General features: G+C 43.3%; 2 protein-coding genes across 2 annotated transcripts in view; one reads left to right on the top strand and one right to left on the bottom strand.

Annotated features, from left to right (window-relative positions):
- jph1a (junctophilin 1a) overlaps nucleotides 1-5,696 on the bottom strand; it is a 41,798-nt gene extending 36,102 nt beyond the window's left edge. Inside the window, exons 1-3 of the mRNA XM_012816246.3 lie at nucleotides 5,519-5,696; nucleotides 4,877-5,370; nucleotides 2,157-2,928 (exon numbers count right to left, since the gene is read on the bottom strand). Coding sequence (XP_012671700.2) covers nucleotides 2,157-2,928; nucleotides 4,877-5,258 — 1,154 coding nt within the window. The 5' untranslated portion in view covers nucleotides 5,259-5,370; nucleotides 5,519-5,696. The remainder of the gene's footprint in view (nucleotides 1-2,156; nucleotides 2,929-4,876; nucleotides 5,371-5,518) is intronic.
- A 1,770-nt stretch (nucleotides 5,697-7,466) lies between these two features.
- gdap1 (ganglioside induced differentiation associated protein 1) lies at nucleotides 7,467-13,740 on the top strand. The gene is made up of 6 exons (XM_012816096.3): nucleotides 7,467-7,676; nucleotides 8,399-8,591; nucleotides 10,156-10,329; nucleotides 11,009-11,103; nucleotides 11,383-11,497; nucleotides 12,659-13,740. The coding sequence occupies exons 1-6, from the start codon at nucleotides 7,509-7,511 to the stop codon at nucleotides 13,009-13,011; spliced, it is 1,098 nt and encodes a 365-aa protein (XP_012671550.1). The 5' UTR covers nucleotides 7,467-7,508; the 3' UTR covers nucleotides 13,012-13,740.
- The last annotated feature ends 1,698 nt before the right edge of the window (nucleotides 13,741-15,438 follow it).

Genomic DNA, 15,438 nt, shown 5'->3' with positions numbered 1-15,438 from the left:
AAGACCGAATGCCCCCTCAGAGCCACGCTTGGCAGGAGAGCAGGTATCGTTATGGTGCACACGAGATACGTGACTTCTGCATCGCTCTCAGAGCATCTGAAACATGGACAATTAATAGAAGCAAAGCCTTTTACAAGGCTGATCCTATCACACAAGCCAAGCATCTAGACACACAATAAACCATTAGACAGAGAACATAGACATCAGCTGGGTGTGTAGTGTAGTGTAGTATAGTATAGTATAGTGTAGTGTAGTGTAGTGTAGTGTAGTGTAGTGTAGTGTAGTGCAGTGCAGTGCAGTGCAGTGTAGTGTAGTGTAGTGTAGTGCAGTGTAGTATAGTGTAGTGTAGTGTAGTGTAGTGCAGTGTAGTGTAGTGCAGTGTAGTGTAGTGTAGTGTAGTGTAGTGTAGTGCAGTGTAGTGTAGTGTAGTATAGTGTGGTGTAGTATAGTGTAGTGTAGTGCAGTGTAGTGTAGTATCGTGTAGTGTAGTGTAGTATAGTGTGGTGTAGTGTAGTGTAGTGCAGTGTAGTATAGTGTAGTGTAGTATAGTGTAGTGTAGTGTAGTGTAGTGCAGTGTAGTATAGTGTAGTGTAGTGTAGTGTAGTGTAGTGTAGTGTAGTGTAGTGCAGTGTAGTGCAGTGTAGTGTAGTATAGTGTAGTGTAGTGTAGTATAGTGTAGTGTAGTGTAGTGTAGTGCAGTGTAGTGCAGTGTAGTGTAGTGTAGTGTAGTGTAGTGTAGTGTAGTGTAGTATACTATATCGTACTGTAGTGTAGAATTCTATAGTATAGTATAGTGTAGTGAGGTGTATAAGATGGTATGGTGAGAGAGCACAAGTGTTCCTTGCAAAAGTATTGATTTGTCTTTGTTAACACAGAATAGACTAGAGATTGCCATGATTTCAGTTTAGAAGGACTATTTATCACTGTTCTCTTCTTGTCTACGTATCCTCCACCCACGCAGCCTACTATAAAGCAGAGTAACGCCCGTCCTCCAGACTTGTCTTGTGTTGTTGGCTTTCCTCTCTGCCTCTCATTGAGCTTGGGGTCAGCCGCGGGGTCGGATATCAAGCTGCTGCAAGATTCCAGGCCGGCCACGGATCACTGCGCTCCTAATCTCTTGCCTGTCTGTCCTCTCATTTCCTCTGCTGTCTCATCAATAAATAATCACTCCTCTCCTAATGAGTCCGCCGACTGGCCACTGGGCTCAGGATGCTGGACGCTGGTCAAGCCACCTCTTTCAATTCACTTTTCAGGCGTTCAGCAGAAATGCATCCGAGCCAACTCTCAGCAGCAGAGAAAAGGGTTACGTTCGCAGTCTGTGTGAATAAATCCTGCTATATGATCTCTGTGTTGCTAGACCAACAATAATTCAGTTGAGGGATGAGTTATCAAACATTACGCACAGGGTGTGAAGTTAAATTCCTTCGAGCTACTACAGAGCAGGCTTGTAACCCAGGCCAGAGAACTTCAGCTGCTTGAGGTATAGCTCTCTTGGCCAAAGACGGCATACCTTGAAATGGAACGGTCTGTTAACAAACAACCAATCAAAGAGCACTGTTTTTTTTGCATGCGATGCCCCAAAATTCAATGACTACGCTTTTTTCAAAAAAGATGTTTGTTGATGCAATCAGTCTGCAGCTCAAAATTTTAAATGGCTCACTAAACTAGGCTGAGAACAGATCATGGATCAATCCTCTCGAGGTGTGTTTTTTGGAAGTGCTTAACCATCCCTGTGTATTTATAGTGCAGACATTGCCAGTAACTGTGCAGGTGGTAACGTTTAACCAGTGCTGCTGTCAAAGTGTGGAATATGTAACAGACAGTGTGTGGACAGGCCCTCTAATCCCGAGACTCTGTCCAAGCATTCAAGTACTCTTGACTTTACATGGACATTTAGTCATTTAGCACATTTAGCATTTAGTTTTATCCAAAGTGATTTACAGCGCAGAGCAAAGATGTACATTTTCATCAGTATGTGTGCTCCCTGGGTATGAAACCCAAGACCTGGCTGTTAGCACTTTGCACCACTGTGTTAGCACCTTGCTCCATTGGGAACACCCAGACTCATGTGTGTGTGTGAGTGTGTGTATGTGAATGACTCATGAGTCAGCAAAAACAAACAGCAACAATGAAATGAAGTGAAGACAGGCTTTTACCTTGATGCTGCTATTTCCACTTTTGTTCTTGCGATGGTTGCGGCCCTCCGCGCCCCCTCCACGGCCCGGTCCACTTTCTCTTTGGTTTTGGGATTCTTAAGGGGAATTAGCTGCTTGCGTATGCCGCGCACGAGCACGTTATTTTTGTATTTCCCTTCTTCCTTGGTGCCGTCGGGCAAGATGGTGCCTCCGTAGCCGTGGCGCCGGTTGTTGAGCCACTCGCCCTCGTACTTCATGCCGTTGGAGCGCTCGGAGACGCCGAAGCCACAGCGTTTGTCGTTCTTCCACTCGCCCATGTAGGACTCGGTGGTGGTGGCGTCCACGTGGTCCTCGGGTGCGGCGTAGTCTCCGTCCCCAGCGCCGTCGCCCTCGCCGTAACTGATGGTGGAGTTGGCGTCGCTGGAGCTGATGCGGCTCATGGTGGTGGCGTCGCTGCGCGCGGAGCTGCGCTTGCTGGAGATGGACGTCCGCGAGTCAGATTTGCGCAGCTGCCGCAGGCTACCGAAGAGCGAGCCACGCCGGAACAGGCCCTTCTTCTTCGTCACCACCTCGCTATCGCTGTGGAAGTTGAGAACGAAGCCGCCGCGCGTGCCCACGGGGGTATCAGCGCCGGGCGGGTCCTGTTGCAGCGTGCCGTTGCTCTGCACGCTCCTCAGTGAGGCCAGCGAGGTGCGCAGCGGTGAGTGGATGACCGTTGCCATCCCATAAGGCACACTCTGACGCACCCCGTAACCATGACGCATCCCCCCCATCCACTGGCCCTGGTACGTACCTTCACAGGGCAACAACAAAGAACACGTCTCAGAATCACCATGACCACAGCAATGGGAAAACATCTTTTCAGCCCTACATCCTCATCACACTTGAGTCTTTCTAAAACATTTTTTTTTGCCTGATTACAAAACAGCAATTGAATAACTCGCTAGAGCACCGGAGGGACTTGAATGTGCAACGCAACAGTATGGTCGTCATTGTGCTGAATCAGGCTCTGCCAGTAAAAAATCATTCAAACTGATCCTCAACCACCATTTACATTTTTTTTTAAAACTGATGTAGTACAGCTCAGGTGTCATTTCCACATAGGGAGCCGGCTCCATCCTTTTTATGGAAAGCTGCATGTACTACATAGCCAAATAGCACTAATTGTCTTCAAGCCCTTGGCAGGTTAAGTTTCAGTCATAGACATTATTTACATTGGGGACATCACCCACATCACATATTTGATGTATTTATTTTTTAAAGTATCTGTTACAGAGCCAAATAGCACTTCTTGTCCCCGGCTGGCTCGCCACATATCAGATCAAAGTGATGGTACATCTGAGAGCTGGATGCAGAGCCCCTGGCCACATCCCTGCCTCCCTGCTGCCTCAGAGGAGGATGACCGGGAAACAGGTGACCACCTAAACCATGGCCGCCTAAGCCAGACCTCCTGGTTGACAGTACCGCACAGATGGGTGAGGGCGATTTGGCATGGGCTGTGCTGATTTTCTAGAAACCCCTTAGTTACCTAAGAGGTCAGACTCTTAAGCATGGCAGAGATGCATGAGCAGTTTTTTTTTATATGTGGTTTCTGTCCTCATCTACATGACTACATCCTCATGAACTGATTGCCATCTCTGTAACGCTGATGTCAACATTGAGGTTCAACACTTATGTATATTTGAATGCATTTTTAGGACACGAAAATGAAACAGGGATTTAAAACAGCATTAGTACTGTCCACACCATGACTGGCGTTCAGACTTTAATTACATCACTGCGCTCAATTGGCCAGGCCAGATGGGGATCTTGCTAGATCGAATGACTTTATAAGAGTACGTCTCTGGAAGTGTTAGCCACAACTAGGCTGAAGTAATTAAGAGAACTTCATTACCAATTCATGATAGGGGACTTAGAGCCAAAGCTAGAGAGCTCAAAGATCATCAACGCTGCCCACCAAATCCGCTTGTACTTTCAGGTCAAGCCTAGAGTGTCGACAGAAATCCTTGATTATGTTAAAAATGCTCGGAGAACGCAAACAACGACGGTTTGCAATCCATTTCACCAGCACGATAGCGAATGTATCACTTTCTGCGCACTTGTCGTCAAGTAGGCGAGATTAAAAAAACGAGTCACAAGAAAAAGCTTTACTATTTTTGGAATGAGAGTATATCATCTGTAGGCTATGAACACGCATTGCTTTGAAATCTAAAACGGCTAAGCATCGATGGCTAATTCAACTGCATTCTTACTGACAGCTGTATGGGTTGTAAACCACATGATCTAAATCGATTTTTCATCATACGAGTGGCGTCCACTGAGTTATCACGCAGGCCTGTGTTTTGTATTAGATGTTTTAAATCCAGGCCTGCGCACAAACTGATACATTATCTACACCATAATAAGAAGACTATATATGTTACTTACTCAGTTCGTAATACACTGTAAATACACGAATCCATACGGATATACCACAGCATGCAGCTTCCCTCCAATAGACCATTCGTTCAGTACTGTTTGTTTCTATCTTAAACTAGGTGACAATTCAGTTCCAAACTAACAGACCTCTTTCGTTTAAACTGGGCCAAAGGCAACAACTGTGCCAATGGCACGTTACAAACTTGATGCCTTCCAGGAGATATAATCACACAGATTATATATAAAAATGGCTAGACGTTTAACTATAATTTCAATACAGAATTAACATGCAAACATTCAGCATACTCAATGACAGTGCTTACCACCATCCCCATAGGTCTCGATTCCATACCCGTCTTGCAGACCATTACTCCAAGTTCCATCGTATCTAGCAGGTGTACTGTGGCTTTGGCGAACTCCGTATCGACCCTTAAACCCATGACTCCACTCTCCGCGATAGATCCACTTTCCCTTGGTTTCAACCCCAAGCCCATGCCGCTTGCCTTGCGACCAGTAACCCTGGTATGTATTCCCACTCGGCCAGGTGTAAACCCCTACTACCTCGAACCCGTGTGACCAGGACCCGGCGTATTCGCCTTGGCCCTTAGGTCCAGTGCAGATGCCGTGTCCATGGGCTTTCCCATCTTCCCAGCCTCCGCAATAAGTGCCTCCATCGTCGAAGTCGAACCGTCCGCCGCCCGTCATTCAGAATAGGAAACAAATGAAGCGATCGCAGCTTAGTGCCGATTTGAATATAATTCTCCCACGGGCTCCAGCACCAAAGATGAGACCAAGCTGGATGGACCAACCGATGACTCTGCAAGAGTTACATACAGACAAAAAATAAATAAAGTAAGATGCTTAGAGTCAGCGTTAAAATGCCATGTATGATATGTGTGGTGGCAAGCCTGCGTGGCTGGTTGTGAGTATGAATGGGAAGCCTAAATAGGCTAGTGCACAATTACCAGAGCCGCACGCTGAGGGCTGCTGTGGCTGTTTTTCTGACTCCCCCCTCTCACTCACTGTACAGGGAGGGAGAGAGAAGAGGCGAGAGTCGTCAAGCAGGAAAGACACAGCAAATTGCTACGTCATTTCTGTGGCACCTCCCACGCTTCGCTGATCGGTGCGTGGACTTTCAGACCTCTTGAATTATTGTGTTCTCCCGTTGCACGTCCAATCGTACCTCAGATATCAGTGTCCCGGTCCTTTTTGCTGCTGTACCTCGCAGGGTGAAATTCAAAAAAAGGCGCTCTGATACACTACAAGTGTGAATTGAATGTGAAAGTGAATTTCGGGATGGTACAAATAAAAAAATCATATTTTCGTTTGGACAATCGAGATATAGGTTGAAGTAATATTTCTTTGGAGGCGATCAAATAGGTTAGATCTGATATTCCATTATTTTACGCCACTTTCGGAAATAAAATATCCAGGAAGGCTATTATGAATGATATATTATAATGATAATGTATAGTAGTTATCTTCTCGAGCCATTAGCATAGAAAGTTTATGTTAGGGATCAGTCATGTTTATCTAAAAAAAATAAAAAAAACACATTTGTTAAATTATTGCATGACTCAAATATCCAATCCCTGTAATAAATAGTACAACAAAACACATACTGGCGATTCTCGACGAGACAGTACTTTATAATTGATTTGTTAATCTGTTACCTATTTAGGATTTGGCTTTTCACGTGGCCAGTGTAGTCCTCTCTCTTCTAAAACAGCGACACCATGTGGCTAAACCACATACAAGAAACAATCAAATAGACGTGGATAATGTGTAGTCAGTTTGTGTATTCAAAGATGACATTGCATCTTACAACGTTTAGAAAAACAGCTCTGCTTCATTGGTTTAAAAAAAGAGTTCCGCTTATCAATCTATAATAGGCCATATAATCGATAGAAAATAATGCTTTCTGCTTTGTGTGGTGTAAGACATCTAATTACTTGCAGATTTTTTTAACTGCTTGCACTAATTTTCTGAAACAACTCACACAAAATGCACCAGTCAGGTTAATCTAAAACAATCCTGTCTTTGTTAGGCCAAAGTATTATGCAGTTACAGTGCACGTCAGAGTGCAATTTGACAAATTGTGCAGGTTGTAAAAATACACAGAATACTTTTATAAATTTCAGTATTATTTCTCAGTTTTTCAAAACACTGTAGAACGAAGTATTGCGCACACGCAGCTCACCTTTTCCATTTTCAGTGCTAGAATTCACAAAATATAAAAGAGTTTGCTAAGAAATTCATCACAGCACATGGAAATAAATGTAGTCACAGAGTTGTAACAGTAACAAAGACTTTTTACAAAAGAGTGCATGACAAAAACCGCGTTACCAAAAGTGTTCGCTATGGAAACACATTACGCATACACAATATATTATGGTTGGCTACGTAAGAAGTATATATATATGAACCCTTTATACATGATACATGAAACATGAAACATGATACATGAAAAGAGACTGCGTGACCATATCCAGCCTCCTAGTTGGCCCTTGCCACAGTAACTCATCAACTCACAACCAATGTCTTGCATTTTGAAGGGCAATGCTTTAAAAACACATGCTTAATGTCTGTTCGTTGTGTCATAGAAATGCAACTATATGTGTAATATTTAGCTAAAAGTATTTTATAAAATTAAAAACTCAGTGGAAGGCTGATAATTAGCTTATAGTTTAGCAGATTTGGTGTGGGGGTTTTGCTGTTTGAGTGACAGGTTTTAGAAATCGTGTGACATTTGTGTGTAAGTAGTTTAAAAAACTGTTATGTGAAATATTTGGGGTCTCAGTAAGAGGTCCGCTGTCAAGATTTCAACGGAAATAAACATCGGTACTGCTCCTGAACGCATGGGGGCCTACTCACACTTCATCAGTGAAAATTCGTGATGTTAGTGACTCACACACACATTGCACACATACACACATTCACGCACACACAGCTAAGATGGCGGCCGAAAACAGCACCGATGCGCAGGATGAGAAAGAAATAACTGTTAAGAAAAGACACGTTAAAGAAACGACTGAAGATGTACCACCCGCGTCTGAAAGCACAAAAACCAAGGAATCCAAGATAACACTTTACCACTGGACTCAATCTTTCAATTCGCAAAAGGTTGGTGAGATGACATTTCAGCACCACGCTAGTGGACAGAGCTCCAAGGTTTTCGGTCAGTTGCATAAATTAGAGGCTGAATGTCATTCAGATCCGTGTGTTTTCGGAAATAAGCAATGTCATTGTCAGAAAAAGAACGCTTATTACATAGAAATAGCATCGTTGGGTTGACACATTTAGCCATGTTTACAGTAGCCGCCAAGATTTGAAGAGCAAAGTGGCACTCGGTGTATTTATGCCGTTAAATAAGGTGTGTTCAGTTCAACACACAACCCTAAATGACCTTAATTGACCCCAGACACCTATCACCAATAACAAAACTCACACATGAAACAAGGCACGGGTAGAGATTGAGTCGTTCTGAACTGTTGGATGTGTTTCTGTTAAGTTCTCACTGTGAATAGTCAGGGTCTGGCACAGGCAAAGTAGGCAGTGACCTAGGGCCCCGTCACTCCCCAGGGGGCCCCCACGTGCTATTATTCATTTACATTTTTAGTTTGTGATTTTCTTTTTCCATGTAGCTCAGTGTTTTTTGGCTTTCAATGAAGTATTTACCTTTTGAAGGCGGAGAGAGAGTTTATTTTACCAGTGTGACATTTAAGCGCTGACCTCTCAAGCATTTTGCGACAAAAAGGGAATGAGTAAATGCATTTTTTAAGTACTGTTGCTAGCTAGGTCATTCTGAAGCATAAGATACCCTTCTTTAATGTTATGTTATTCAGGTGAGACTGGCAATCGCAGAAAAGAGTTTGGAATGTGAAGAATATGACGTTAGCCTTCCACTCAGCGAACACAACGAGCCCTGGTTCATGAAGCTCAACCCTGCTGGTGAGGTCCCCGTGTTGGTGCACAATGACAACGTTATCAGCGACCCGGCCCAGATACTGGACTATCTGGAGCAGAACTTCAGAGATGGTAAGTGCATGTTGACCGTTGGACTTAGGTCACCTGAACACAGCAGTATAGACTTATCATCATTCACATCATGGTGGAAATATATCTGAAATATATTTGATGATGTGACATATCTGTAGTCATCTATTGATTTTGATGTTTTGTTTTGATAGCGGGGAGGGACTATGCCAAATGTATACAATTGTGCCCTTGGTGCCAAGTTTTTGCGATTTAGCATGCTGTTAGGTTTGGGCATAAGGATTCCAAAAACAATTGCAAGCAAGTTGGTGGTCAACCTTTGTTATTGTATAATTTATTGTAGTAATAGAAACAACTTGGTTATGAGTGCTGCATTTGGTGATCCCAGCTTGTTAGCACTCTTCTTCAGATCTACAGGTGGCCGTTTTGTTCCCTCATTCACAAGACTGAGGAGAGCCTTGAGATGCTTGAAGAACTTTTTCTGTTGGGCACAGTTAATTACAAGCCTTCAGGACTAGCAGCCAATCACCTACAGGCTGTCCTCAGATAACGCGGCAGTTGATTAGGAGATAGTGTCTTACTGTTGTCCAGTAAGACATGGTTGGAGCTTAAACAATGAGTTTCTTCTCCAACATCTCCATAGATTCATAAAGTCCATAGCCCTCTTAACAGGAAAAGAGAAGAAACACTCCCTCTCTTTCCCTCTCTCTCTCCCTCTCTATGTTTTTCTACATTTCTCTATTTCTCTCTCTCTCTCTCTATTGTATTGTCTTAATCACCATCCCTATGGGCTTTGCGTTTCCTTACCTCCCTCTCTCTCTGTCTCTCTCAGTGCATGCATTAAATATCTTTTCAACTTTAAAATTATATTTTTAGATTTATAAGCACTGGTATTTCCTTCAGGAAAATTCAAATCCAGTTGTTACTTAGTATGTTACTTTCAACTTAAAGCTACCAAATTATCGGTGTGTGTGACTCATATGACCTTGAAAATGACATTTGACCTTGCATATGACCTTGAAATAGAAAACATACATAAAAAAATGGATCTCTGACATCATAAAACATGGAAAAAGTGGCATTATACAACAACCTACCACTAATAAGAGGTTAGGTATGAATTTCATATATCATGTTGGGGCCATATTGATTTTGTGCACACAGGTCACCAGAGGTCGACCCAAACTTGCCTGCAATGTTTTTTGAAAATGTTGTACCAAGATCTATTAGCATGCCAAACTGCAAAAATGTGGCACCGAGTGCAGGATTCAGTGAAGTCCCTCTCTGCTATGATATTGCTTTGCAGATTTTCCTTATATTCTTTATCACCTTGTGTCCAGTGACTGCATTCATTTCATTTTGTTGTGTTTATTTCACCTTATGCACAAAGCCATTTTAAGTTCTGCATGCCTGATGCAGTCCAAATGACTGAAGATCAGAGCTGGTAAGTTTGCACAGCAGCTACACATGGACTCACCGGCTCATTGACTTTGGCACATTGATTTTTTTCCCATGTCATTGTTAATTTTCTTTACATATATAAATATTCAGTTTGAACGACTGTCCATGGGGAAACGGCTGATTTAGGCTCTTTGTCGTTTCTCAGAGAGTACTCCAAAGCTGATACCCGAGGAGGGTAGTATGTACTACCCCAGGGTGCAGCACTACAGAGAGCTGCTGGACTCCCTGCAGATGGATGCCTACACCCACGGCTGCATCCTCCACCCTGAAATCACTGTGGACTCCCACATCCCTGCCTATGCCACCACCAGGATCCGCGGTAGGCATTCGCCGTTGGAATGTTGTCGGACTTTCCTAATACAGGAAGGAGGACAGTAGGCTTGTGTTGTCTATTTCTGGAGCTATAAGCAATGCAGAGCATTGAGGGAACTATTAGACCCGGCAATACTGTGGCCAGCGTGCCGCAATAGGGCTGTACAAGGTGTTGGCTGTTAAATGTGGGAATTACGGTCTATGTGAAATATGTTGTTTCTTAAAATATCTTACATATTGCACTTAATTATGTGTGTTCGTTGTGTGTGTGTGTGTGTGTGTGTGTGTATCTGTTCCCATATGTAGCATATGGTTTAGTGTGTTGTGTTAGGGCTTTGTAAGTGGTGCCTTTAGGACTATGTTTAGTAACGCTATACTGTTACTGTATGGCCCAGTGTATCCTAACTATAGCGGCTGAACTATAGAGGCACTTACTGCACATCGAGGTAACTTTATCCCTGGATAAGCAGGGTCGAGAGGGACAATGCGAAAGGACTAGGTTTAATAGGATAGGATAACAGGTTTCATTTACAGTGCCAAGCCAGATGCTTTTGGCACACATGAGAAAATTCCCTGGTCAAGGAGATCACGTATTTCCCTCTGGCTTTAGGCCAGTACTGTACAAGTGTGGATACTCATCACCCTCTCTGAGTGGATAGTCTCACCGCTGTGGTATGTCTCTACAGCACAGATAGGAAACACGGAGTCAGAGCTGAAGAAACTGGCAGCAGAGAATCCCGATCTTAAAGATGCGTACATTGCAAAACAGAGACGCTTAAAGGTGAGAGCCACTGTTCATAATCTGAGAGCGTGCCTGGTATCTGTCAGTCTTATTCCTGTTGAAGGCGCTTTCTTAGCAGTAATTCAACATATTCACAATGACTTGAGCATGCTCAGTGATACAACAACTGTAGATGATTATTACTATATCAATCAATGGCAATCATAATCAATACTGAACATTAAGAACTCGTACATACAGTCAACAGCCTAAGCATTTAACTGTCATTGGGTCGTCAAACACCCTCACATTTAACACATGCTTTGATTTCTATTTCAGTCAAAGTTATTTGATCATGACAACATGAAGTACCTGAAGAAGCTTTTGGATGAGCTTGAGAACGTAATGGACCAGGTGGAAACAGAGCTCCAGCAGAGGGTGGAGGAAACGCCAGGTCAGATGCTAACTGCTTATCCATACAACATGCAGCAATACACAGACAGTATTTCAATTCAATTCAATTCAATTTTATTTATATGGCGCCATAACAATACAATTGTCTCTAGGCGCTTTACAGAGCCCAGAGCCTGAAACCCCCTTAGTGCAAGCACATTGGCAACACGGGCAAGAAAAAACCTTAAGCAGAACCACGGCACATAAAGGGGAACCCATCTGCTTGAGGTCGGCCGGGTGGAGATAGGAAGGGGGGAAGGGGGGAGGGTTGTGTGGCAGAAGGGGAAGGGAAACAACAGGTGTTGTACATAGCCTGCATTTGGTAGATGTACATAATATATATACAGACATCCAGTGGTAAATACATGATACAGACAAGACCAGTTTAGTGGATATACACTGTGCTGATAGGGTTACTATTACAGGGGTAAGGGGTGTAGGAACAGAGAAACATGTCGATGGTGGCAATAATATATATTGTATATAAATGCTAGCATAGGGTATGAGTATCTCATGTGATTACACGTCACACATCAACACACGATTATCCTGCCTTTCTGTCCACTTTGCATCTGTCCTTCCCTTTAGCGGCTCACTTCTCTTGCACACCTGTCCTCTTACCTTCTGTCCTTCATCTCTCTCTCTCACTGTCTCAGAAGGTTACCATGTGGGGTTGTGTGGGGACGCCCTCTGCATGGCTATCTCACTTTCTCCCTCTCTCTCTCTCTCTCTCTCTCTCTCTCAGAAGAGGGAAGCCAGATTTGGTTGTGGGGAGACTTCTACAGCATTGCTTTCTCTCTCATCTCTCTCTCCCTCAAGAGAAAAAAATAGCTGGCTTCCACAAGCTCTGACCAATTAGATATTACACATCAGACCCCCAATCTAACCCAGCTGTCACAACAGATTTTTGTCTTGATGCATGAAATGTTTTTTTGAAAGTCAAAGGGCCTTAATTTCATTGACGGGCAACGAGCAGAGCAACAAGCAACACATCTGTCACACGTGAACTATAGCATCATGTGGCATATGGGAGCATTGTGCTGACCCACCCATGTTTGCGCTTAGGATCTTGCTCATGGTATTAAATTAGCAAGTTATTAAATTAGCCTTAGTTCATGCATGGTGTCACAATCTCTGTCATTCATCTCTTTCTGTCCTCCAGAGGAAGGTAGCCCAATGTGGCTGTGTGGAGACTTCTTCAGCATGGCCGACGTGTCTCTCGCCGTGACGTTGCACCGCCTCAAGTTCCTGGGCCTCTCCCGCCGTTACTGGGGCAACGGCAGCCGGGTCAACCTGGAGACCTACTATGAGCGTGTCCTGGACCGACCCGCCTTCCGGAGAGTTCTGGGGCATGTCAACAACATCCTGATATCTGCCGTCCTGCCCACCGCCTTCCGGGTAGCCAGGAAGAGAGCGCCGTCCATTGTGGGCTCAGCGCTTCTGATTGGCATCCTGGGTGGGGCCAGTTACCTGGCCTTCCTTTACTTTAAGAGGAGACTAACCACTTTTAGTTGAAATTGTTTTGCTTCTTCATCCTGATTCCCCTTCAGACACCTTCTTTGCCTCTTTTGTTTTCCACCAACTCTGAATGCTTAGCCATGTTACTAGTCGCACAAGAAGCACTTTTAAGTAACCTTATGTCTACTGAAAGCAATCTGAGAGAGTCTTGATAGATCCCAGAGACATTCTGTCCTTGCTGTGTGCATTTGAGCCAGAAAGTCATTGTGTGTATCTGTGTGTGTGTCACCATGCTTCTTGTCTTACGATGCTTCGTGGCAAATGCTTCAATAATACTGTGCAAGACAATGTTTTGGTCTTCTGCATGTTAACAGGTACCAAAAACATGACTTGATTCCTTAATTCCTGTTTAAGACAATAGAGCTGGTTGGAAAAGTAGGAAGGCCTTTACAAAGGTCAGTTTGCCACTGTAGTATCCTAAGTGCAGGGGTTTTGGGTAGGTATTGATAAGGAATTATCATCAAAATCATGTCCACTGTGTAACTTAAAACATATGAGAGATGTTTCAGTTTCATTGTCTGTTGTTCATCTGTTCTCTCCCTTGTACGTCGCTTTGGACAAAAGTGTCTGCTAAATGACTAAATGTAAATGTAAATGTGACGTCAGCGTTATACATTCTTAGTGTCTGTGCTCTGAATGTACACAGGCTGCAGTAAATTACTAATCTCTAAACAAAGATTACTGGTCTCACATCACATTACATGAATAAAATGTATTTGCAAGATATATAGAGGCTATGGTTTATGTGTTTTAATAATATAGTCACATGTCTAAGCCTATAGTTTAAGAAAAAAGTCACAGGTCTAAGCCTATAGTCTATAGTTTAATAATATTGTCTCAGGTCTAAATCTATAGTATCAGAGGTTTATTTCCACACTCTAGACTATATGGGCTGCTAATGTAATGCTGTTAATCTAGACTATATGGGCTGCTAATCTAATGATGCTAATCTAGACTATATGGCCTGCTAATGTAATGATGCTAATCTAGACTATATGGGCTGCTAATCTAATTATGCTAATCTAGACCATCGGTTCCCAAACTGGGGTACGCAAAGTGGTTCAGGGAGTACGCGGGGAGAAAATTCGATTTGCATTTTCAAAGTGAAAAAGCCCATTACATTTTCAAACAGAGCTATAAATAGACATAAAATTTTAAACAGTCCAAATAGCCAAGTCGCATTGGCAGAAATACTCATGTATACCCAGGGGCGGACTGGCCATCGGGGATACCGGGGGAATCCCCGGTGGGCCGACGGGGTTGGGATGGTCCAAAATACCGGCCCAGTCAATTCGCCACCCGGCCCTCGCCTCTGATTTCGCCGGCACTGACTATAATTTATGCTTCGCTGAACACGTATAATTTACTCGAATATTTACAACAGTTCAAATGCACTAACTGAATTTTATACCATTCCTTGCGATCTGTATTCATACTCATGGTGCCTATTTTTCGAAAATTTTCTGAAGTGTCTTCTTTACTCATCTAATGTCTTCCGTCAGTCTAACTTTGTTTTAGGCGTTATTAAATGTCAATCACTCTAGCCTACTCAACACTTGCATCACTCGCTTGCAGACACCTTCAACACCCCTACACACACACACAATCACACACCCAGCATGCAACACTACTGATACCACTGATGTTCACACCCCATCGTATGTTCTGTAGGCTAATGTTCATTTCTACAATATAGTTCAGGGGCGGCTTGTCCATAAAGGCGATTAGGACGACGCACTGCCTACGGGAAAAGGATTTTGCAACAGTCAGGCAAACGTGGTGCTTGAAATGACCCCGCCCCTTTTTGGGGCAAAACTGAAATCGCCCCAGATCTCTCTCACTGACTCATGTTAAATCCATTTTTAACATTCAGTGCAACAACTCGATTCGCTCTTTGAAAGTCGGCGTACTTATGAAGGTAAATTGACAACAAAACATTTAGGACTTCCTAGACCAAATGTATCCATTCAACAGGTTTCTACAAGGGGGGGGATCCTACATCCAAGAATTGGAATGAAAGAAAATCGTGGCTAGCAGGCTGTGAAGTGGCAAATTCCTATATACCACTGTCACTTGTCATAGGTTTCACAGTGTGAATGTTCGCTTCTTGCACTAACACTGAGTTCTTTTCTATGTGATGACTTATTTAGCTTTTGTAAGCCAGTACTTTCAAGATCAGTCAATAAATATGGTTGGTTTTGACTTATATGTTGCCCCCTTCTCTATGTTGTTACTGGACATATCATGTGACCTGTTAAGCTATGTTACATCATACAACTTTTGAGACATGTGGATAATGAAAAAGTGGGATATTGTAATGTGGAGCCACATCATGTTTGCTTATGAAGGCTCCTGGATGCAACTTTCTTTCATAGCTTTCCACCTGTAACTAGCTACTCTAGCTATGTAGGTAGAGGGGAAATA

The sequence above is a fragment of the Clupea harengus genome, chromosome 17 (genome assembly GCF_900700415.2).
Source record: "Clupea harengus chromosome 17, Ch_v2.0.2, whole genome shotgun sequence".
Lineage (NCBI taxonomy): Eukaryota > Metazoa > Chordata > Actinopteri > Clupeiformes > Clupeidae > Clupea > Clupea harengus.
Note: the sequence above shows the minus strand (reverse complement) of the source record. Positions and strands in the feature narration are given on the sequence as shown.

Coding starts and splice junctions, on each gene's coding strand:
- gdap1 (XM_012816096.3), top strand. CDS start 7,509: ATGGCGGCCGAAAACAGCACCGATGCGCAGGATGAGAAAGAAATAACT. Junction 10,330..11,008: donor TGCCACCACCAGGATCCGCG/GTAGGCATTCGC, acceptor ATGTCTCTACAG/CACAGATAGGAAACACGGAG. Junction 11,104..11,382: donor CAAAACAGAGACGCTTAAAG/GTGAGAGCCACT, acceptor TTTCTATTTCAG/TCAAAGTTATTTGATCATGA.